This window comes from Pangasianodon hypophthalmus, chromosome 12 (genome assembly GCF_027358585.1).
Source record: "Pangasianodon hypophthalmus isolate fPanHyp1 chromosome 12, fPanHyp1.pri, whole genome shotgun sequence".
Lineage (NCBI taxonomy): Eukaryota > Metazoa > Chordata > Actinopteri > Siluriformes > Pangasiidae > Pangasianodon > Pangasianodon hypophthalmus.
Genome location: NC_069721.1, coordinates 21681044 through 21705474, shown reverse-complemented (window position 1 = coordinate 21705474; position 24431 = coordinate 21681044). Strand labels below are relative to the sequence as shown.

Sequence of the window (24431 nt, the reverse complement as noted above, 5' to 3'; positions counted from 1 at the left end):
ATTAAATATAACTATACACTATTAAAAAAGATCATTTATTAATTTATAAAATAAATATTGCAGCTGTTAACAAATTGCTGTGGTCACAGCGCCCCATCCTGGATTATTTTCCTATAACAGCATATGTGATGGTCACATTCCTTACATATATTTCCCATCTACCTTCTCTGCTCTTTGGATTATTAACAAAATGAAGTTTGGGTTATTACCAACTTTGTGGGTGCCCCTGGTGCAAAACCCTTAAAATCAAAATATAGTTCATGTGTTTATGTAATGAGGAGCCAGCACAATATAGCATGATACTTTATTCTGCCAGCATGCTCTGATTGACTACGAGCATAAGAAATGTGCCTGCGTCCACCGTGGTACTGACGCTTGCACGGTTACAGAGTCTGGTGTAAAATAGGTTTAAGGAAAGACATTATGAATAATCTACAACCTATACTGGGTCAGCTGACATGTCACTACTCACAAATGTCACTAGTCACATTAGTGAATCTAAAAATAATCTCATATTGCACTGTGAAATTGGGAAGGCACACATCATTTTGGAGCTATTGATTGTAGGCCTTATACAAATGACCAAAATTTCATACAAATACAGTAATGATACTGATTGAACAGTTTCAAAACGTGTGTGTGGTGTAGACAGCATGAATTATAGTTTCCTGTGAACCTGAAAACATATGATCCAAAATTTCTGCCTTAGCCTTTTAGTTGTAAATGTTATTACCAAATGGATACTATGTTGTCATTAGGAAGATTTTGGAAGAAGGCAAAAGCTGAAACATGATTCTGTTAGACTTAATTTAAATTTTCCTGCTATGGTATCATGACACAATGCATAACACTTTAATGTTAGCCTTACTGCATTATTTACCATATGGATAATACAATTCAGCAAATGGCACTGAAATGACCAACATTTAGCACTAATGCACAGCAAATCCAGTTAGCCACATAGAGGATTAAAGAAGCTGATTCTTTACATGTTTATATTTCTGTCATAATATATAGCAAACCACTTTTCAGGGTGAGTTTTCTAAAGCACATGGACAATCAAGTTTGATCATGTTGTTTAATAGATAAAGCATGGTCCTACAGCACTTTGGATTGCCTGCATAATAAATAATATAAATCATTAAATTATTGCACATATTTCGTGATTTTGTGGAATCAGATACCTGAGCAAGGTGGTCTACAAGTTCTATTTATAAAATGCTATTTTGAGGAAAGGCTTAATTAGAACATCCTGAATGACTCACGCTGGAATCTAACAGTCCACATGTATATATGGCTGAACATTAACATAGCTGTCTTGAAGTGTTTATGATATATTTCATTTATTCATGTCGCTTCGTGTGTATTTATACGTAGCTTTACACATTTATTGCCCCTTTAATGTACCCTAAGTACTATAAAGTCCTATAGATACCATGGTTTGTTATAGTTTTTCTTGTCGAATAGCAGTGCTGGTATGGTTTTGACCTAAGATGTCTTCAGTCTCCACTGCTAGAGAACAGCCCATTTGTGGGTCTTGTTTACGGCTTGGAGGATGCTTGTTTAGTTCATAATCTTCAGCTCTGCTTTCCGTCAGTGGGACTTTAACTGTTTGGTGAAAGACCGCATAGTCCACTCTGTAGGACTTCTGGGTAACTCTCACCATCTCTTGAAACTGCTGACCCCACAGGATTTCACTGGGAGTGTAGGACGTGCGTGACTGGTGGAGAATCCCACTGCAATCATCTGTGTAGGTGAAAGTCACCACCAGGTCAAAGCTGTCTTTGCGTAGCTCTTGCAGTCTCATTTTATACAGAGGACTACTGGCATTGATTTGGTGGATGATAGTCACTGGGGTGGCCAGAATGACATGACTGTTTTGGATTTCAAGGTCATGGTAGGTTATGTCAGCTCTGCCAGTTGTGTGCACTATGTATCTGACCAGCTGGGCATGCGTGGTTCCTTCCACCATGTGGTTTCTACGAAAGTCACCCACTCGCCATGACAGGCACAGATGCCCATTACGACGGTTAATCACGGCAGTATTGCTGAATCCCACCGTCTGCGCTCTTTTCCGGGCTGATGCCATTTTGGCCACAACGATCCCAATTACAAAGGTGTCGATGAAGACGCTGATGACGTCCTGGATGGTCACAGTAATGATGGCTAGCATGCAGTTCTCAGACATGCCGCGTGAGCCATATCCGATGGTAGTCTGTGTCTCAAGAGAGAAGAGAAAGGCTGCTGTAAAGCTTCTCACCTCATAGACGCATGGCTCATTGTTTGAGTCCTTTGTGTCACCATGCATCAGTGCGATAATCCAGAACAGGATCCCGAAAAAGAGCCAGGACAAGATATATGAGAGGGCAAAGGTCAAGAACATGACTCTCCAGCGGATCTCCACCAGTGTGGTAAAGATGTCTGTCACATATAAAAGCCACTCCTCAGGCACGTGGCGGAACGCTATGTTACAGCTGCCATCTTTATGCACATAACGTCTCTTCGTGGAGATGTAGCCATCATCAGTCCATACGTTGGAGTAATACACTGTTCGTGAATTCATGCTGTTGGCCTAAAATAAGGAAATATAAACAGACTCATGTCAGAGTTGTGGGATTGATATTGATGGGGTAACAGGGTGACCTTCATCAGTTTAAACCTTGGGTGTCCTGGAAATCTGCTGCCCTGTATACTGGGCATTAGTTCAGCCTTACACACCTGGCTTTTATATTCATGTAATCTTCAAGACCTTGATTTGGCAGGTTCCTAAAACAGGCTTGAATACCTCTGTTATAAATGATTCTCAAATAACACTGTATGGTGCCTGCAATTATTCTGTCTGAAGCTAGTAAAACAAGGATAGTGCTGCACTTTAAAACCTGAAAGGATGTTTATTTTGTCTATGATGCTTACTATCTAAGCATATTACATTATCAGAGATGACTATTTTATTATTCTCAAAGAACATTAAAACAAGAAAATATGACATAATCCCAGTACAGATATTTCAATATTATTTGCTTTACATTTGCTACAAAGGGAACCCATAATTTACAAAAATGGTTTCTCAAGAGTTTTTTTTTTTTTTTTGGATATTTAAAGATTCCTTTATTCATTTCTCTTTAGTAACTGTTCTATTTTGGTCTGGGTCATAGTTGATCCAGAGCTGGTTGTGGAAACAGTGGGTGTGAAGTGGGAATACACCCTGAATGGGAAGCCAATCCATCACAGGGCACCAAGCACACACAAATTCACACACCAGAGCAATTTAGAGTAGCCAGTCTACTTACAGGCATGCTTTTTTGGATGGTGCAAGGGAATTGGAGAACCCCAAGAACATGTGGAGAATATTGAAAACTCAAAAATCATTCCAAGGGTGTGTGTGTGTGTGTTTTTTTTTAAATTAGTGTTCCTTAAGTGTAATAGAAACAATAAAATCTAAGAGATTATTTTGTACAGTTTCCATATTTATCCCAGTGTTCGCTTAGATTTCTTCTGGGATCTCTTGTTTCCTCCCACTGTCCAAAAAAAACATGCAGGTAGTTGCAGTAAAGCCAATTATATCCTAAGTATGAGTGAGTGTGTGAATGTGTGTGCATGGTGCCCTGTGATGGATTGGCGACCTGTTTGTTCCTGGGATAGACTCAGGACCTACTGCAACGCTGACCAGGATAAAGCAGATACTGAATGAATGAATGTTGCCAAATTTAGGCTGTGTTGGATGAGTGATGTGTTGCCTGTGTGTAGGTGGTGAGGATTGGTTGTGGTGGAATAAAGGAAGGTTTGTGGTCAGGGGGCTCTGGTCATTCCACAGCAGTGATTTAACACCAGGCCAAATGAAAACCAGCTCTCAGAAGGCCACTAGTACAAGTGGGCTGGATCAGGAATGGTACTGGGAGTTCCTGAGGCATCATCTACATGTATAAAAAGTCTGCACACCCCGTTACAATTGTAGGTTTTTGTGATGTAAAAAAATGAAACCAATCATGTCAGATCTTTTTATACCTTTAATGTGATAGATCAACCAAAACAATTCAAGTGAAAAACACATATGAATGTTTTAGGAAAAAAGAAAAAACTTACAATAACCTGGTTGCACAAGTGTGCACACCCTTTTATAAATGGGCAGGTGACTGTGTTCAGAATTAACCAATCACATTTCAACTCATGTTCTTACACCTGTCAACATTCTGATTGACCCGAAATAAAGATCAGCTGTATAAGATCAGCAACAGAGAATGGCAATAAAGATCTCCTTGGATTCATCATATTGCTGAAGCTGTGGTCCACGAAGACCTTACAAAGTATGCACTTGATTTCATTGTCTGAAGGCATCAGTCAATGCTGCTTCTCTTCAGCTGGGACTGGGGCTGTAGTCAAGATAGAGTAAATTGTGGATAGCTTCAGATACCAATCTAATTTGGTACTTGCAGGCTTCTGATAGACAACTGAAAATGAAGAAAAAGTTAACCTTCCAGCATGACAATGACCCAAAGCACAAATCCAGGTCAACAAAGGAATGGTTTCAGAAAAAAAGATCAATGTTTTGGAATGGTCCAGTCAGAGGCCAGATCTAAATCCTATAACTATCACATTATAGGTGGGGAAAAAGTTATTGTGAACCCTTCTTTAGGTGGAAGTGGTCCCTTAATGTTGAATCAGTATCAGCAAGCCTTATAATAAGTCCTAATTGGAATCATTTTAAGACATGCTACATCTGATATCCATCTGAAGGATACAATAATCATCATCAGTTATGAGCCATAGAATCAAAAAAGTGACTCGTACAATAAAAAAAAGTTTAAATGATTTTGATTTAGGTTGGATGCAGACTTTAAGTCCTGCCCTGCAATGTGCTGTTTTCAATTTCCCTTCATGACTCAGAAGTGTGTATAAGCTGTGACACATAGTGATTATAAAAAATCTACACATATATAAAATTGCAGGTTTTTGTGACATAAAAAAAATCAAAACATGAAACCAAGATAAGTCATGTGAGTTTTTTTCCTACCTTTATTATGATACAGCAATCAACAAAATTGAAAATTGAAAAAGAAATAGAAATGTTTTAGCAGTAAAAACTTACAATAACCTGGTTGCAGAAGTGCACACCCTTTAATAATGGGGCATGTGATTCTGCTCAGAAGTGTCACGTGTAAAAGTAATTATCATACACCTGGCATCAAGGAAGTAATTCTGGTTAACCCCAAATAAAGATCAACTGTTTTTATAGGATTTTCTTGACATCATTTTGATTTCATCTGTCTGCAAAGGGCTTACAAAGTATGTACTTTATCTCACTGTTTAAAGTTATCGATCAGTAGAGGGGTATCAAAGAATTTCCAAAACATTAGATGTACCATGGAACACTGTGAAGCCCATCATCAAAAAATGGGGCACCACAGTGACATTACCAAGAACAAGATATTCCTCTAACAAAATTGACAAAAAGACAGGTAAAAAACATATCAGGGAGGCGGCCTATGGCAGCATTAAAGGAATATATGGCAAGTACTGGTCACTCCCTGCATGTGACAATAATCTCTCATATTCTTCACGACTGGGCTATGGGGAAGGGTGGCTAGATGGAAGCTCTTTCTCATGAAAAAAAAAACCAAAAAAAACATTCATACCCATCTAAATTAAGCCAAACCACATGGCAAAACGTGTTATAGTCTTATGAGACCAAAGCAGAACTTTTTGGGCCTAATTCTAAAATACATGTTTGGTGAACAAAACAAGACAGCTCATCACCTAAAGAACATCATACCCATGGTGAAGCATGGTGGTGTCAGCATCATGCTGTTGCCTGCTTCTCTTCAGCCAGGACTGAGGCTATAGTCAAGATAGAGGGAATCATGGATACCAATCTGTTTTGGCTCAAAAATGAAAGGCCTCTGTTAGACATCTTGAGATGAAGAAAAATTTCATCTTCCATCCCAATAACGACCCAAAGCACAAATCCAAATCAACAAAGGAATGGCTTCAGAAGAATAAGATCAATGTTTTGGAGCGGCCCAGTCAGAGCCCAGATCTAAATCCTATTGAAAACCTGTGGACTGACTTGAAGAAGGCTGCGCACAGGAGATTCCCTTGTAACTTGATGGATCTGGAGTATTTTTGGAGTGGAGTGGAATAAAATTGTCAAATCAGATGTACTAAGTACAAACAACAGGTGCTTTAACAGAGTTTAAGTTAAAGAGTGTGCACACTTCTGCAACCAGGTTATTGTAAGATTTTCACATTTTCTTTTTTCCCCCTAAAAGCTTTCTATTTGTTTTTCACTTGAATTTTGTTGGCTGCTTTATTAAATTAATGGTGGAAAAAGATCTGACATGATTTATCTTGATTTAATTTTTTACATCACGAAAACCTGCAACCTACACAGGGGTGTGTAGACTTTTTATATCCACTGTAAGTGGCTTCATGTCACACAGCAGTGTGAAGTGCAGGTTGAATTTTTTAACCAAACCTTTGGCAGCAAGAACAATGTGATTAAAATATTGTCCCTGGTGATATATATGCTCAGTAGGGTTGTACCACAATGACTCTGTGTCTGTATAGTCCTTCAGATGTATTTAGATCTATATCTGTATCAGTTTATGGATTTAAACCCAAAGTGGGTATAACCTAAATAAGAAGGTTTTTTTTTTTTTTTTTAATTGAATATAAACCTTGTGGTAGGAAACACAGAGGTAGAGCATTGTCAGCATGGTGTGTGAATTCTGCCTCGGAGAGTCCCTCAACCTCAGCTACATTACTCCACTTCATAATTGGCCTGAACTGGAGATATGTGCGGGACTGTTTCTTTTTACTCCGGCTATTATTATTTTTGTTTGTACCTGCCTGCAAAATTCAAACAAATTTAGGTTCTATTTCCCAAAACAAACAACAAACTAGTAGCCTAATTTATAACCGCCACAATCCTGCCAGGAGGTTATTAAGGGTGAATGACTGAATGGCAAAAATTCTTTGCATATAAATGAACGTGGTCTTTGTCCTGCAAGCCTCATCTGAATGCTTGCTTGTGCCCAAATGAAAGTAAAAACCCCCCACTCATTGACGGTTTTGTTTTGCATTTTTTCAGAGATGAAAAGTAGGCTCAAAGAGCCCCAGGGCCAACAGAATTGGTAGAAAAACCCTGTCTATAGTGAAACAAAGCTTTATAAAGCACTCCTCTCTCGACCCCTGGAGTCATATCGCATTGATAAGTTGATGTTTTGATTACCAGGTTAATTCGGTTATTAACTAGCTAGTGCAGTTAAGAGGCAAGGTTACATTGGCTACCACAAACTGCTACTTGGGAATCTTAGTGCCTTCTATTCCTGAAGGCTATAGTCATGTTAACCCATTTACCCTCAACTAATGGCAGCACAGGTTTGATTACAGAGGAACTTTGTTTCCACCAGTCCCATATCCTCCCTCCCTCTTCCCTCCAAAAACTGAGCTCCTGCTTCACTACCACAGCGAGTGTACACTGCTGCCCCCCTGAACTGATCTGTTTATCAGTCTCATGCACTCTTTTTGCATCACTCATGAATAAGATGAGATGAGAGCAGGTTCACTTGACTCACCGCCAGTATGTAAAGTCTGACTGAGTTGTGCTTGCGACCAATCACTGATCACCCTTGTTCCCAATGATCAATCACTGATCACCAAAGTTTGTCTCACCCTCACCCTTCATTTTTTGTTTTAAACTCTCTTCTTGGCTGTATTTACAAGTAATAAAAAAAAGCAAGTTATTCCATCTGTAACTGTTTCCTTCATGATCACTCAGTACCACTGCTTCTTTTTGTCTTGGTTCTTGATAGAAAGTGGTAGTATTTTGTAATTGTGTAGTAACTGTAATTGTGTAAGGTTAGTTTGTGGTGCCATGACCATGACTTCTTTCTATAAGTAATAAATTCTATTAATTTTATATTCTCATAAAACTCTATTCTGTTCTATTTCAAGTGTCTTCAGAAAATTGTCCTTCTTCATATACCCTAATTTGTAATTTTATAAAGCAGTGATCATGATGAATCAGTGAATATGCAAATTAGTCTATGACATCATTGAGTGACATTTTGAGTGTGCTTTAGCTATTTTCCTCTGGAAAGAGTTGCCAACATATAGTAGGAATATAGTACCATAAAATAGGAAATGCTGTTGAGTTGTAATTTTGGGAAGATTGATGCAGCAACTGACTGGAAACAAGCTCAGTAAGATTCCAAGTAAATTTCTAGATTGGCTTATCCCAGGAAAGATGATATCTTCCCAAGGATGACTATGACTCACTGACAAATTTTGAAGCAGCTGATTTAAATCAAAGGACAAGCAAAGCAAGTCGATGAACAACAATAACAGGATAGATGTCTGGAAATTTGAGTGATTCAGTAATGAAGAAGCTGTTGGCTATGTCGAGGACAGAATTTTGAGGTTACGTATGAACAAATAACCAGGAGGCTACAGGAATGTGAATATAAACAGTTAATTTCTGCTAAAATGAATAATTTGTTATTAGTCAAAACTTTCATGTGACTGCATGTATCCTGGTAAAATATGGTTTGAAGTTATTAGAATGTAAACACCATGGGAAAGAACCTGTCAGATGTTGCTGTTGCAGAATTCTAGCTGACAGGCAAAAAGAAATCAGAAATATTTCACCAAAACCGCATGGAAAAGTTTTATTTACTTTTTAATCTTGATTTGGGTATCTTCCTGCAAAGATCCTGTTAGCTAAGGAAGCAGTTTAAAGGTGCAATAGTCATTTTTTTAAAAAAAAATCTTTACTTCTACAAATAACCTGGAAGATATTTAGAACATGATTAAAAAAAAAACAATGAATTAAGTTGTGGCCTTAGCAAAAGTGTATTAAGCTGCCGAGAAAACCAGTTTGGAAACAGACTTCTGGTCCAGAATGCTTGTTTGTATTTGGATGCGCCTCCTGTCAGTCATATTATAGATACTCTATGCACCACCGGAAATCCTGGGGGTGGAACATCGTGAATATGGGTGGGAATCATTCAAATGTTTAACCCACCTAACTATTAGAGATCTAATTTTGAAGCAGAAGCTAATCTTACCTAATGCACCTTTAACAAACACAGTGTTAAAACATTTAGTCTGCCTAAAGAGGTCTAAAACCTTGCTAGCTGAGTGTAATTTCCTCAGACATTGGAAGTCATGCTTTGATTAAGTTGTTGGATAACTACATGTTGTAGCGAAATGGATATAAGCCTAATCAGTTCATCACAGACCAGCTGTTGAAATGTTCATGATGCTCCTGCACTGCAGATGGAATGTAATTTTCTCCCTTTTCACTTTTTTTGAGTAGCCAGACTTTTGATCTAGTGTATATGTAGTTTTCAGAAAACTATATAGTAGAAAATTTCAAAATGTCAGGCCACCAAACATTTCTTGTGCTTGTGATGGGTCTTAAGTACAGAAATATGTATTAAACAAATAAAGTTAATATGTCAGCAACAGAAGCATTTAGGAAATCATGACCAAGACTGCACTTACTCAAGCACTGACCAGGTTCTATTCTTTGGACTTATTGAAAGCCTGTGGCTTCCAGTCAGACATTTTTAAACAGATTGTTCCGTAATTGTGGAAATGTGGAAATGTTTTTTTATCGTGAACTTACAGTGTGAGTGCCTATTGTGCAAGATCAGTGCACTGACTGTGGACTTTCCCCGGCAGAACAGCACTGTGTTGTTTAGACTTAATTTCATGCATGAGCGCACACATCCGCTACAAACACACACACAGACACACACACACGCACACACACACATCTTTAATTATTGTTGAAATGAATTATGTATGAACATTCAAAGCATTAACATTGCCTATGACCTGTACTCTTTAGTGAGTCAGCTGATTACCACACATGCTCCTATGTGCATATCTGTCAATACTAGTTTTCAGAAGTACACACACACACACACACACACACACACACACCTTAATTATTGTTGAAGCTGTGTGTCAGAGTTCATTGCATTAGCATTGCCTATGACCTGTAGTGTTCAATGAGTGGATTAATGCCCAACACACACACACACATTCATAATTGATAATACTGCTTTTCAAAGGTAAGCACACACACACACAATGCAGACATTACATACATGAACATATATTTTCTACAACAAGCCCATTCACATTTAATATGGCTGTAGGATTCATTTCTAGCAACCGTGATTGACTGCAATCACAGCTGGCCTTATACCAGGCCTCAAGACCAGAATCACTACGGCCGCACAGATAAAATTTTATTTCCATTTCCTCTCATGAAGCAGTGCCTGGAAGTGACAGATAAATGAGCGGTCCATGCTCACTGCTGGCTGCCACTGGAGCTCTGTGGCTGTGTTCAGATGCAGGCATGCTGCCTCTGAGTGGACCACATGGCCTTTCACTCACCCAGCCCTGGCGTGCCCATGTTCGGCCTGCTTTCCTACTCTTAATGTTGAAGGAAGTAATTAAGCAAAATTGTCTGCTATGTATCAGAAAGCTGTCTGACTGTCTCTACTTTCTCTCTCCCTCTCTCCTTTCACGATAATTTTGTCTGATGGGCAAAATTCTCTTCGTCCCTTTTTAGATAAATGTGAAAAATTTGGATATTTTGAATGCTGCACAAATAGTCTTGAGAGAAACGGCATGTACTGTGTATGTGAGTGAGTGCGGATTCTGTGGTGTGTGCGTGTAGTGCCAATGGTCAGAGGAGATGGAGAGAATTCATTCAATAGTTTTTCCACAGTGTTTTTTTTTTTTTGTGTGTCATAATTTTGTTCATGTGTTCTGTTGTATTCCTGTCTGTCATTCAATTGACGAGTACTCATTCCTTCCTTTCCAGGTCTATTTTAAGATAGACAATCTGGGAATGTTTACCATTTGCGATTCTCTTTACTTTCCCGCCATTGCTTTCCTCTGTGTTCATTGTCAATACAGTTTATCATAATAGATCAGTTGCCTGGAGATGCAAACCTCCTCGCAACAAAGCATGATCTTGGCAGGTTGCAGAATTTTTAGCTGTTGCATGGCATTGCGTCTTCTATTCTGTGCAGCCTTCCTTTTATTTCATGCCAAAGTCAATATTTGTGTCTGCTATTTGAGGTATATTTAGGATAATTATTACCTCATTACTACAATTATTACTTTCCCTGCTGCATTTTATTCACATCTGCATCACTGTATCACATAACAGCCCTGAGGAGATGTCAGTTACATCTTTGCAGTTATAAAGTGTGAATACACTTGAATACACCTCTGCTTTCAGGGGCGGACAAATCATAAATTCATTAGCAGGCAAAATTAATTTTTTCATTTTGCTCCAGTGTTCAGTTCGGTCCTATGTTTTGGTTGCTTGGAAAACCTAATTGATATTTTTTTTTCTACCAGACATATATAAAATAACTAATAGCCCAAACAAGAAATCTGCTTGTCCCTAGCACCTGGGCTACTGATTTGGCCACCCCAGGTTAGTAAATGATGTACCTATGCAAATTTAGTGTAGCATATTTTAAAAATTAGACTAGGCTCCTGTGTGGCACAACAGAAATGTGTTCACCCTATTGTCAGGAGATCACGAGTTTGAATCCCAGCAATGCCACAGTCATTTGTGGCTGGGAGCCAAGGGAGCAAATTTTCAATCTATAAATGACTCATGAATCTATCTTTAGAGTGGCTTATGGATCTCTAAGCTGGATCTTTTTAGGTGAAAGCATGTAATCTAATATAAAACACTTGCTAAGCTGAGACAGAGAGACTCCTGCTTGGTCGTCCTGTCTTCTTGCCACCCACATTCCCTTGCTTCTGTGTTGATCCAGCACTGTGATGGCTTAACACGCCTTGGCAAGGCGTAAAGTGACTGTCGTCTGGGTGGAGTGCAGAATTCTGGCCCGTAGCCGGTCGAGGAAACTCCACACACACCCGGAGTGAGACAGGGGCAGAGAACAGAAAAGATGGAAACTGGAAGCAGCCCAAAGTGCAATCCACAGGCAAAAGACAGATCCGTAACAGCCAAACCACTACTAGCGTGCTCAGTGCTAAACACTAACCCCGCCCTGGCACTGAACTGACAAGTGTGAATCAAATCAAGAGTGCTGATTTAGCAGCAACCCATGATTATAATATCTGTACAATCATGACAGAAGGCATGACTGGTCACAGTTCATGACTCTCTGCTTCTTGATAAATGTAGACTCTGGCTTTTTCCTGGACACAGGCACAGCTCCGGTTGCCAGATTCTACAGCATAGTCTCAGAAGACATAGACAGAATGTCAGCCTGGTATCCATCCCACTGCACACTGGTAAAGGTAATGTGTCTCGCATGACATAGAGCAGGTCAGTAAGATGCGCAATAAATTTTTAAAAATTGTAAACATGTGTCTTGTTGTATCACTTTTGTGTCCCATCTTCTATAATGGCGTCATCCAGTGCTGTACATGACGTACAGATTTTTTCCTGTTGGGTTCAGATATATGTATGTGTAATGCTGAAGTTAGTTGAAATTGTTTAATTTGCGAACTAAGTAATGTTTTTTTAGTGATTGTATTTTATGATGCTTTTTCCCTGAACACATAATACTTGTAGACTTTGTCAATTCAATTCGGTTTAAACCAAGTCCTTCTGTGTAAGTTAGGATAGAGCCAAAACGTGAATGGTCTGGAAGGTTCTGAGGACTGGTTTGAGAACCACTGGTTTCACACACAACTATGACTTGGTTTTAGCTATACAAGTCTGTATTTATAGGGAACAGTGTCTAATACAGAGTTAGAAACCACATGAAAATGTCTGAGATACTGCTTCACATATTTTGAGGCAGTTGTCATTTTTAGCATGCAGTTTGCACAATGCTAAAGTGGTAGCTATAAGCTTCATTCGTTAGCCTTGCATCTCCAGTGCAACAAAAAAAGCCAGCACTACACTGTATGATCTTCAGCCCGATTTTGCTATTGCAGAAAAAAATTGCATGTTGTAAAAAAGATTCCTTGGATGTGACTTGAGATTGGCGGTCTTAGAATGCATAATGTGATGTGTTCACGGCGCTCGTTGAAAAGGCACCAGTAGGAGGACAGCGTAGGATTAGGTGAAACTCACGGGACAGCTACAAATGTGGTCATGCAATTGCGAAACACAAATGAAACATGTTAATAGACAGAAATATATATCCTAATTACCCAAGCTCACTTTGAATGTTTCATGATGTAAGCAGAACATAGCAATTTTCTTTAATCACAGGTCTGCTATTAGAGGTTCTTCATCTTCTGATCAGACATAGAAAACACACAGTCTGTTAAAGAATTTGGCCAAGGTTTTATTGGGATCATCTCTTACAGTGAGAGAAGTAATGATCTTAAAAGACTGCTATAATTGTACAGCCTAAAGCCTTCTTCAGAAGTCCTCAGGTACTAAACATGTCTTGGCTGGTCAGTTGCATTTGAGGTAAGTGGGAAACTGTGTACATTTAATGTAATTTAATTTAATTTGTTTAATTTATGCCTATTCCATTAATGAAAATGCATGTCTGTCCATAGACAAAGCCTTTTCTATGTTCCCTAAGGCAGGTTTTTAAGGACAATACATCCTTACACACGGTTTAAATAGAGCCAACTGTTGATTCCTTACATGCTTAAAATTCAATAAGGACTAATAGAAAAAAATATGTGTCCCATGAGGTCATCAAAACCTCCTTACTCCATCTCAAGACCTAAATTTCTCATCCACTTGATCTCCATTGGGGCACTGCAAGGCTAAAGTCTGTTTATTATTTATTTTTTAAATGCAGCAATTTTAGATAAATCTAGAAGATAGAAAGGTATATGCACATTTAACAGGCCAATTTTTTGTCTGAAATGAACAATAACAACACTTAATACTTTATTATGATTGTAAGCATAGGCAATTCTACTATAAACCCAACCTAACTGTAGTACAAGGAGTTGTCACTTTATAAAACATGATGTCCTACTGCTGACTTCAGTGTGGTTTAAATACTCTGTTTAATCTTCTGTTTACAAAATTCCAAAGTTGAACCAATTTTACTTTAGTGATTCCTTACTTAAACACACAAAAACTGTCATAATGTAGGAGAGTGAGACGGATGCAGTTGTAGTTGGGAATACATTTGAATGAAATAGCAGACAAATCCAAAACCAGATGGGTCAAAAGATCAGGGTCAAAACACAGACTAGGTCAGGCAAGGCACAAACAGAATAACCAGGGCTCAGACAAAACACGAAAGTCAAGAAGCTAGCAAAAGTCAAAAAACCAGAACAGCGAACACAGAAATTCAAGGCTACTTCACTTTACTTCATTGTGATAGTGTGTGTGAAAGTCCAATATATAGTGCCGATAATGAGTACTGACAAGTGTGCATAGTTTAGAAGTCAGGTGACTGCGTAGTAGTGGCCCTGTTTGTAGGCGGTGGTGTGTTCTGGGAAACTGAGTTTGCTGACTGTGATGTCCTGACAAACACTCATACTCTGGTAAAAGTTAAAGTATAGCTTCAAATTCTTCACTTAAAGTGCAAAAGTACAAACTTCTTAATCTACTTAAAATATAAAAGCAAAAGTACAAGAAAGAGCCACAAATTCAAAAGACATCACACTGATCACACACACAGATTTTCAATACTTACCAAAGATTGTCAGCAAAATTCATTTAATTCTAATAAAATACAGATATATCCCTAATCTCTTAAATGTTAGGGGCAAATGCAGCAGGCATTGAAACTAATGACTGTCCTCTGTTCTAGTAATTGGAATTTTAAGGTTTTTTTATAGTACTTTCAACAATAGCTTCAGTTTCACCTCAAGCAAAGCATTTCATGTACGCAGTGTAGTCTGTCCTTTCCCTGGTATTGAAGATGCTTTAAGTGCTTCAGGTTGTGGATTAAGTGCCATTTAGGTCTGGTGCAAAAATGATATGACATGTTTTAACTAGGATTTTTATACCACATGAGATTTTTTTTTTTTTTTGGCCACATTGATTTCCTGTGTTTCTTCAGGTTTAAAAGGCGAAATATCGGAATGAATGACTTTTTTTTTATTGCTGCAGTACATCCAAGTGATTGATATTGGGAGTGTCGTCTGCTGGATTAGGTTGCCTTCTGTTATTTTGAGGAGTGGTACAAAGTTTTCGAACGCACTGACAGCCTGGAGGAAATATCTGTTCCGAGGTGGTTTGCTTGGTTATTTAAAGCAAATTTGGCATTTAGTTTGCCAATTCCCCCTACTATCTAGTTCTCCTCTATCACACGATGACTACCATCCAGGGAGGGTGGGGCAAACAGGTGCTACCTCCAGGACATGTGAAACCTCCACATCTCTTTGAACTGCTGCTGGACCAGCTGTTTCTGTAGGATTCTCTTAACATCTCCTTGTGATCCGAGTGCTGAAACCATGGTCCACAAAGATTTTCCAAAGCGTGTACGGTATCTCACTTGTCGAAAGGTATCGATCAGGAGAGGGGTATAAAAGAATTTCCAAAAAATTAGATATACAACGGAACACGATGAAGGCCATCATCAACAAGTGGAGAAAGTGGGGTACCACAGTGACATTGCCAAGAACACGACGTCCCTCCAAAATTTACAAAAGGACAAGGCGAAAAATTACCAGGGAGTGTAAAATTACCTGACAAGTTCTGACTACTGTCTGCATGTGACAACAGTCTCTTGTATTGTTCGCATGTCTGGGCCCTTTCTCACAAAAAAAGCATTCATGCTCAACTAAATCACCTCAAACCATGCGGCAAAATGTGTTACGATCTGATGAGACCAATTCCAAAAGGTATAATAATTCCATAAGTCTAAAAGGTATATTAAGTACAAAAAAGCACAGCACCAAAAGAGCACCGGTGCAGCGTGGGTGGGGGCAGAATCTTGCTTTAGAGCTGCTTTTCTTCAGCCAGAATTAGGGCTTTTGTCAAGGTGGAGGGAATCATGAATAGCTACAGATACCAGTCAATTTTAGAGCAAAACCTTCAGGTGTGTGCTAGTAAGCTGAAGATGAAAAGGAATTTCACCTTTCAACACGACAATGACCCAAAGCATACATACAAAACAACAAAGGAATGGCTTAACCAAAAGAAGATGGTGATGGTGACCCGAAGCAGGCTGTGTACAGAAGATGTCCTTCCAATTTGATGGATCTAGAATTTTTTTGCAAGAAAGAGTGAGAAAATATTGCCAAGTCAAGATGTGCCACGTTGATAGACTCTTAGCCAAAAGACTGAGTGGTGTAATATAATCAAAAGTTGCTTCAACAAAGTATTAGTTTAGGGGTGTACACACTTATGCAATTAGGTTATTGTATGTTTTTATTTTTCCTTTTTTCCCTAAATATTTCAGATCTTTTCTGTTTTTGAACTCTATTTGTATAATTTGCAATTTCACATATAAAGGTGGGAAAAGATCTGACATGATTTAAAAACCTGCCATTTTAACACAAGTGTGTAGACCTTTTTTTATTCACTGAACACTATATGGTCAAAAGTATGTGGTACCTGATAATGACTCCCATATGTTGGCCTTCTCCAAACTTTTGCCACAAAATTAGAGGCACATGAATTTCGAGAATGTCTAGAGGCCCAAACCTGTTCCAGCAAGCACATGTGGGTGGATGATAGTGTTTAAGATTTTGGATTACTGATTGGAAGGTCGTGAGTTCAAATCCCAGCACTGCCAAGCTGCTACTGTTGCACCCTTGAGCAAGGCCCTTAAGCCTCAACTGCTCAGATAAGGGCGTCTGCCAAAAACCATAGATGTCCAGTGTCCACATACTATTGGTCACATACAAAGCAGATTGTATAAAGCAAACGGGGTGGCGATTCAATGTAGAAATGATTCGCTGAAAGCTGCAAAGAGAAAGGTCTAGTTGACTCTATCGAATGTTTTTTTTTCTGCATCTAGAAATAGTATAATGGTATCTAAGTTTTGGCATTGAGAGCTGTTTACTAGACTGATCACACATCAGCCTGTTGTTTGAGGAATGTCTTCTTTTAATGAAGCCTGTCTGATCTGAGTGAATGAGATGAGAGTAGCTAGAAGCTATTGCTTTGCTGATGATTTTAATATCAGTGCGGATTAGAGAAATGGGGCGATATCTAGGACACAGACTTGGTGCTTTATTAGGCTTAGGTGGTACTGTGATTAAAGTAGTATTCATATTCTGTTGTCTAAATGTGTTTCAGAATTCAACAGGAAAGCCACCTGTGTTCAGTATTGTTGTATTACAGTATTGTTGTTTTGTAGTTGCTTTAGTGCATTCTCATATTCTTTGCAGGATATTGGTGCTTCTAACATTCTTTTTGCTCTTTATTTAGTTTGGGGACTGATAATCAAAAATGTTTCAGTATCTCCAAGGATGCATTGATTGTCATGTTTTTAAGGGGATTTGCTAGTTATTTTCCTGATTGATTATTATGCTTTATATGGTTATTTTATTGCAATAATATTTAGTTAGAGTGTAATTTCTCTAATTTCTTTTGTAGTTTGGCCTGTGGGATTTGGTATGTAGGTGTGTATGTATTTCAGTTTTTGATGCCAATTGTTTTCTAATTATATTGTCTGCGATCTCTCTCTGCACTGCTTTTGATGGTTGAAATCATTATCATTGAGCAGGAGGTATTAAAGCTCCACCCAATCATATTTAATTGTTCAGCTTTAGGCTAATTGGGGTATTTTCCCATACCACAATAGGGTTTATTGGCTATTGGATATCTCTGGGTTGATAGATGTGCTTACAAGGAAGTGTTGGTGTTGAAGGGTTGGTGTTGAAGATTGATCTTGGAGACTGTGTTGAAATCTCCCCAATGATAATTGATGATGAGGAGAATTCTTGTAATACAGAGAAAAACTTGCTGTGCCATGAAAAAATATTTGTGTCAAAAAAAAATTATCAGTACCCGATTTTTTCTATTTTTGCATATTTGTCTCAATTATTACACATTGGTTTCAGCTCTTCAAACAAAATGTAATATAAGACAAAGATGGCCTGAGTAAATACAAAATACAGTTTTTAAATGATTGTTTCATGGCCATGTGTAGAAAATTAATTACCCACTTAGTTACTCAATAATGAATTAACAAAATTTAATTGATAATTGAGTTTAATTAGACTAGACACACCAAGGCTTGATCCCTGCCAGCTGCCATTTAAATGTCACGTAAATAGAACCTTTCCAGCAATATGAAGTAGGCTAAAAGGGCTAATCAAGCAGCACACTCTACCTCAATCAAAAGAAATTCCAGAAGAGAAGAGAAAGTTATTGAAATATATCAGCCTGGAAAAGGTTACAAAGCCATTTCTAAGGCTCTGGGACCCTCGTTAACCCCAGTGAGAGCCATTATCTCCAAATGGAGAAAACTTGGAACAGTGGAGAATCTAGAAGAGTGCATTAACTCATCTGGGAAGTCACAAAAGAACCCAGACAAGCATCTAAGGAACTTCAGGCCCCACTCGCCTCCTACAGTGTAAGCTCACTGTTCATGATTCCACCATTAGAAAAAGACTGGGCAAAATTGGTATCCATGGAGAGTTGCAAGGTCACAACCACTACTAACCAATAAACGCTCATCTCACATTTGCCAAAAGCACCTTGATGACCCACAAGCCTGTTGGGGTATAGTTCTGTAGACTGATGAGTCAAAAATGGAACTTACTGGAAGACACGAAGCTAACACAGTATAAAGCTAACACTGCATTCCACAATAAGAACATCAAACATGGTGGTAGTAGTGTGATAGTGTAGGGCACAGGTTCCCAACCCTGGTCATGAAGTACCCCCTGCCCTGCACATTTTATTATTTTTCCCTGTTCCCAACACACCTGATTCAACTAATCAGCCAATTAACATTCCTTCCTGAGTTGAAGTGGGTGTGTTAGAACTGGGAGAACATTAAAATGTGCAGAACAGGGGGTACTCCAGGACCAGGGTTGGGAACATGTGGTGTAGGAAATGCTTTTCTGCTTCAGGGTCTGGGCAACTTGCCATAATTGACGGAACCATGATTCTGAAGCAATTGGCTTATTCAGCAAGAACATGATTCAAAGCAAAGGAGCAAGTCCAAATGGCTCAAAAGAAAGAAATTAAGGTTTTGTAGTGGCATAGTCCTGACTTGAACCCCACTGAGCTGCTGTGGCAGGACCTTAAACAGGCAGTTCATTCTCAAAAGCCCTCCAGTGTAGCTGAATTAAAGCAATACTCCAAAGAAGAGTGGGCCAGAATTCCTCCACAGCAATGTAAAAACTGATCTCCAGTTATGGGAAGCATTTATTTACAGTTGTTGCTTATGTCTGTGTGTGAGTGTATGTGAGGGGGGGGCTTTTTCCATTAATAAATGAAAAGATTATTTAAAAACATGTTCTTGTCTTACGTTGCATCTTGTGTGAGGATCTGAAACCATTTAGTGTGACAAACATGCAAAATGGAGGAAAGGAGAAGGGGCAAATACTTTTTCACAGCACTGTATGAAAAATGGAGGATCATCTGAGTGAGACATGAGACACAGAGAGAGAGGGAGAGAGAGAGAAAGGAAGAGACAGATTGAGTGTGTGTGTTCCACGGTACAGTTTAGGTTGGCTTAAAAGTTTGTGTACTACTCACTCAAATTTAGTATAGGCATTTTCACATGTAGATCCATCATTGCTGGACTCTTTTTCTTTTAGAAGAGCCATGGTGCAGTGTTGGTATCTTTTGAAAAGCTGACTGTTAACGTAGAGTTTGTCTAAAACCAAACAAACGTTTCCCAGATAGCCTGAACTGTTTGAACAGAGGATACAGTACTTTACGCCGTTTGTTTATTTCCCAGGGGACCGGGTCAGTGAGGCTAAAGTTGGTTTAGTTCTCTTCCTTTACTCTTGACTAGTTCTTTTTTGTTGGTAATGTTCAACTTTAGCGATGATGGGTCTGGGTCGGTTTTGTGATCTGGCTCTGAGGCGTTGGGCAGGATGAAATGTGGTGTTTTTAATGGTCTCGGTTGGAAGATTTAGCTCGCTCTGCATGAAAGTTTTGATGAGATTTTCTGTGCTGTCATGTTGCTTTCCGGTTTTCCTGAAAAAATTAGATTGTCTCGCATGCTTCTGGTTTGTATATCTAGTATTGTCTCTTTCATTTCTTTCTTTTTTCTTCAGCATTTCTGTCTGGTTGGTGATAGAGGTTTTTTTTTTGTCTCTTTGGAGGTCATTGATTTGCTGATGTATGTAGGCTGGTGCGTATATGTCTTGTTTCAATGTTTTAATATTGTTTTAATATTCTAGCTTGTTTTAATATTTCTATGTCTTGTTTTAATATTCTGAGAATGTCCAATTTATTGTTTATTGATTTTCTTTATACTGAACCTTCATATCCATGGTGTTTAGGTCGTTAGTGTCTGTTCTTGTCAATGCTTTGTAAAGTTAGAGCTGAGGCTGTATATTTAAAGCCTTAAAACAGAAGGAAAATCTTCAGGATAGAGAAGCTTGCAGTTTTTCAGTAACTGAGCAAGCTGCATTTTCCCTTATTAACTTCATGAGAGGAAAGAAGAGGCTGGTGAGAGACTGCTTATAATGTAAGTGATAAGAGGAACTAATTTGTTTTGTGGATGTTCCATAACATTAAATGTATCTATAAATGTTGTAACAGTAACTCTGCTTTGCATCAGACTACACCAGCCCCCCCCCCCCCCCCCCGATTATTTTCCTATAACAGCATGCTCCCAAGTGTTTTATTCCTTGTGTATCTAGTAGCGATTACATGTTACACGAGTATTACTTCAAAACAGAAACTATGTAACGTGGTGTATTAGAATAGTGTGCATTCAATCAACATAAATCACAGCGTGTACACAGCAGCAGGTGGAGTGATCCTCCACACTCAGGCAAGAGTGGATGCCATGTATAGAGATATATGGCCACATATAGACATAGCACAATTATACACAGACACAATTTGATTATATCTCCATTTGTCTCCCAAACCTGATTCTGTATCCATGCTACAAATCATCATTAACAGATAGTGTTTCAGGAAGATTCTGTACAAACTTCCGTATGCTAAATACATGCATGAGCCACCCCTTCAATTTTCCATGCAGTCATTTTCTGCTGTTTGATTTCTCTACACGCTGCTGCTCATGGGAAGTGACATGGAACATGGCCTTCAGCTTCTGGTCATCTGGGTCATATGGCAGCAGTCTGTGCTCCAGCACTGCCATTATGTTTCCTGTACTGCTCCAGGCCCTTACAAGTCCATTACATGCGCACTTTACACAAATAACATTCTTCCAGCCATTCAGGGTTCACCGGCACAGAACCATGCCGTGATTTGCCCAAGGTCCTAACTCGCCTGTTCTGACCTTGACTGTTTCAGTGCTCTGGAAGTCAAGTGTACATTATTTAGCTAAAGTTTCACCAACAAAAGGATGCCATGCACCGGAACGTGAAGGCTAAGTTTAGCAAAGTGAGAGGTTGCACAACATGAGTTAGAGGAGGAAAAAACAGGCTGTTAGGGACTGATCTGTGCTGTACTTTGGCATAAGGTTAAGTGGATAAGGCATCACATCTCACTTCATCTCTGCTGCCTCAGCAATACATTGTTGGGTAGAAACATGCTACTGTACCTTTATATAAATCAGGATACATTTAGAAAAAACCAGTAGAATAAATTCAGTAGACTGATGTAGTATGTCTGTCTGTCTGTCTGTAGTACACTGATAATAGCTAGGACCAAATAGATAGGCTCAGGTTGGAACACTGCATAACAGTTCTCTGAAGATGACTTGATGTAGATTTGCTTAAGATTCCTCTTAGTACTGTAATTAGTACTGAATTTTGCATGCTCTAATTTGAAATCATGCTACATAAATAATTGTTTCTTCAACAGTAAATAACATTACTGAAATTATGCAACTACAGCATACTGTAATTTATTAAGAGACACATGCCTAGCTCTCCGGTAACTCACTCAGAACTTGACTTAGATTTTACTTTGCAAGGTTTTATTTTTTGATGATAAAATATGTAGTCAATAAAGTGTATGTCTAAATAGCCAGTTATTGTAGCAGATGTAGTCCAATAGTTGTCCAAAAGTTGTTAATAAGTAAGTAAGTATTAATGGATTACACTTTCTATGTCATGCAATTTGTAAATAGTAACAGATAATTTACAGTAAGTAATTTAATAAGTACAGTAATTTACATTAACACCATTTAGCAGACGCCATTATCCAGAATAGTTTTATAGCCTCTACCAAAAACATATACGCATTCTACTACAAATAGATCAGCATGTAAGAATACTATTAAACTAAAACCCTGTTAGCTGGGTGTTGGTACACTAAATCAGTACAGCAACAAAAACAGTTGATGGCGTTTTTGCATAGTGCTTAGTGATTTACCCAAACACTTCCCAGTTACTGAACACTGAGATGATGATGTTGGCTTTAAAAGCTGTGAATGTTCTTTATTGTGGTGGAAAAATTCAAACAAGATTTTTAGCTTCTAATAATTGTATTAATTTTCTATAAAATAAAATAATCAGTGTAGGTCAATAGACATGAAATTATGCTGGATAACTAGACTGTGTTTGACAGACAGACACACATAAACACACAAAAAAAACCCTGAATGGTTAAGAAATGTTTGAAATGGAAAAAAGAATAGCAAAGCAATGATGAATGTCAGTGAATGATTCAGAACACCAGCTGGTTTGTGGCATTCCTTGGAATTTGACATTATGATTTATGGTGTATGAAAAAAAAATCACTTGTGAAAAATTAGGGTTGTTTATAATGGGGAAAAAAATTGATTCTGCCATAAAATTTCTACAGTGCTGTAAAGCACCTGGCTGTAAAGTCTGGTGCATTTAAAATAACATACACTGTTTTTAAGCCCATATATTAATATCCAAACCACTAAATATTACAGTTGTCGGTTGAAGTTATCAACAGTTGTATGTGTCAATCTAAAAACCTCCTAAAACCTCGTCTAGTTTTGAGATCCTGAGCGGCCTGTTGGCAGATTGCACTTTTTTCCTGTGGGATTGACTTTCTGTGATTTAAATGGATCAAACTGCAATCTGTTCTTGTGTCATTTCATCTTGGGGACAATCCTCCCATGGCCTTCAGTCTACCCAGAGGGCATTTATCCACACACACACACACACACACACGCACCACATCCGATTCCCAGCCTGACTCCAACAGGAAAATAGGAACCGCAAACCCCCAGAATAAAGAAGGGTGTTGGAAGTCTGGGCTGAGTATTTGCTGGATACAAGTTTCTAACCACACCTCACAATTTTCCTAATGCCAGGCACCCACAATCCACAGCTTAATAAGGCCGTGGGTTAATCTTTTGGCCACGAGCTGATGCTCGAGACAGTTTTATTGGTTGGCTGATTTGTTCGTATTCATGTCCTCACAATGTCCTTAAAATAAATGGTTTGGTTTTTTTACTAGAAGAAGTGCAAAGTCTTCATACATCAAAATATGCACATACACACACCTTTGAGAGGAGAAGAAGTAGCTTACCTGAGCTGTCCCTCTTCCTTGCGAATTGTGAGGTGTGAGGACCTGTAAGCAAGACGACACTCAATCTCAGCCAACAGCAGAGCCTGGATTGGGCAAGAGTGTGTGAAAGAACCAACCCACCTGTACCTTTACTAAGAAACTGACTCACATGTCTCAGATGGTGAAAGTTGCTGTGTGTGTGTGTGTGTATGTGTGTGTGTGTGTGTGTGCATGTTTGTGTAGTTAGCTTTAAAGTCTTATGTGAGGACAATCACCTCTATGCCAGCAGCTAATCAAAATAATAAGAAAACTTGACTTATTTTTAGAAACCGGCACTAAAGACAAACCGCATGTGCCTGCACAGCTTGTTTATGTCTAATATTACACTTTGTCCTCCATTAGACAATAACCTGTCCTTTGTAAATGACTGAGGCATTTCAAGAACTGTATCTAGAAAACAAGGAAATGGTTCAGTTACAGTTGTCAAAACAAAATTGTGATTACTTTTGATGAGGGTGAGGGAAAGTATTGCAGGAGTAATATGGGCTGGGAAGTCAACAACATGGCCTATTTTAAAATATTATGCTAGACAATCATACAAACAGGGCCATTTCTGAACATCTGAGGGCTCTAAGAGACAGCATACTTCTTAGGGATTCCCACCCCCACCAATCATATTATTTCATGTGAAAGAATGAACAGATTTACTTCATTATCTTGGATGAGGGAAAACAGTTTAATAAACAATAAAATAAAAAACAACTGAACAAGAACTATATACACAAGGAATTAAATCTCCAAACAAGGCAAATAAATAAATAGATAGATAGATAGATAGATAGATAGATAGATAAATAAATACTTAGCATGGTGAAAGGTTTGAACTCAGGAAAATCATTTCTTAATTGGCTATAATCATCTGAGTTGCTATAGTTGTGAAAAGAACTGTAGG

At 38.5% G+C, this 24431-nt stretch overlaps 1 protein-coding gene and 1 long non-coding RNA gene across 3 annotated transcripts in view; one reads left to right on the top strand and one right to left on the bottom strand.

Moving 5' to 3' along the window:
• Window positions 1–24431, top strand: part of LOC128319585 (uncharacterized) — a 71396-nt gene that overhangs the window by 2368 nt on the left and 44597 nt on the right. The gene's annotated exons all lie outside the window — the stretch shown is intronic.
• Window positions 291–23993, bottom strand: kcnj16a (potassium inwardly rectifying channel subfamily J member 16a). The gene is made up of 2 exons (XM_026915418.3): window positions 23501–23993; window positions 291–2572 (listed from the first exon to the last, which is right to left on the bottom strand). The coding sequence occupies exon 2, from the start codon at window positions 2561–2563 to the stop codon at window positions 1445–1447; it is 1119 nt and encodes a 372-aa protein (XP_026771219.1). The 5' UTR covers window positions 2564–2572; window positions 23501–23993; the 3' UTR covers window positions 291–1444.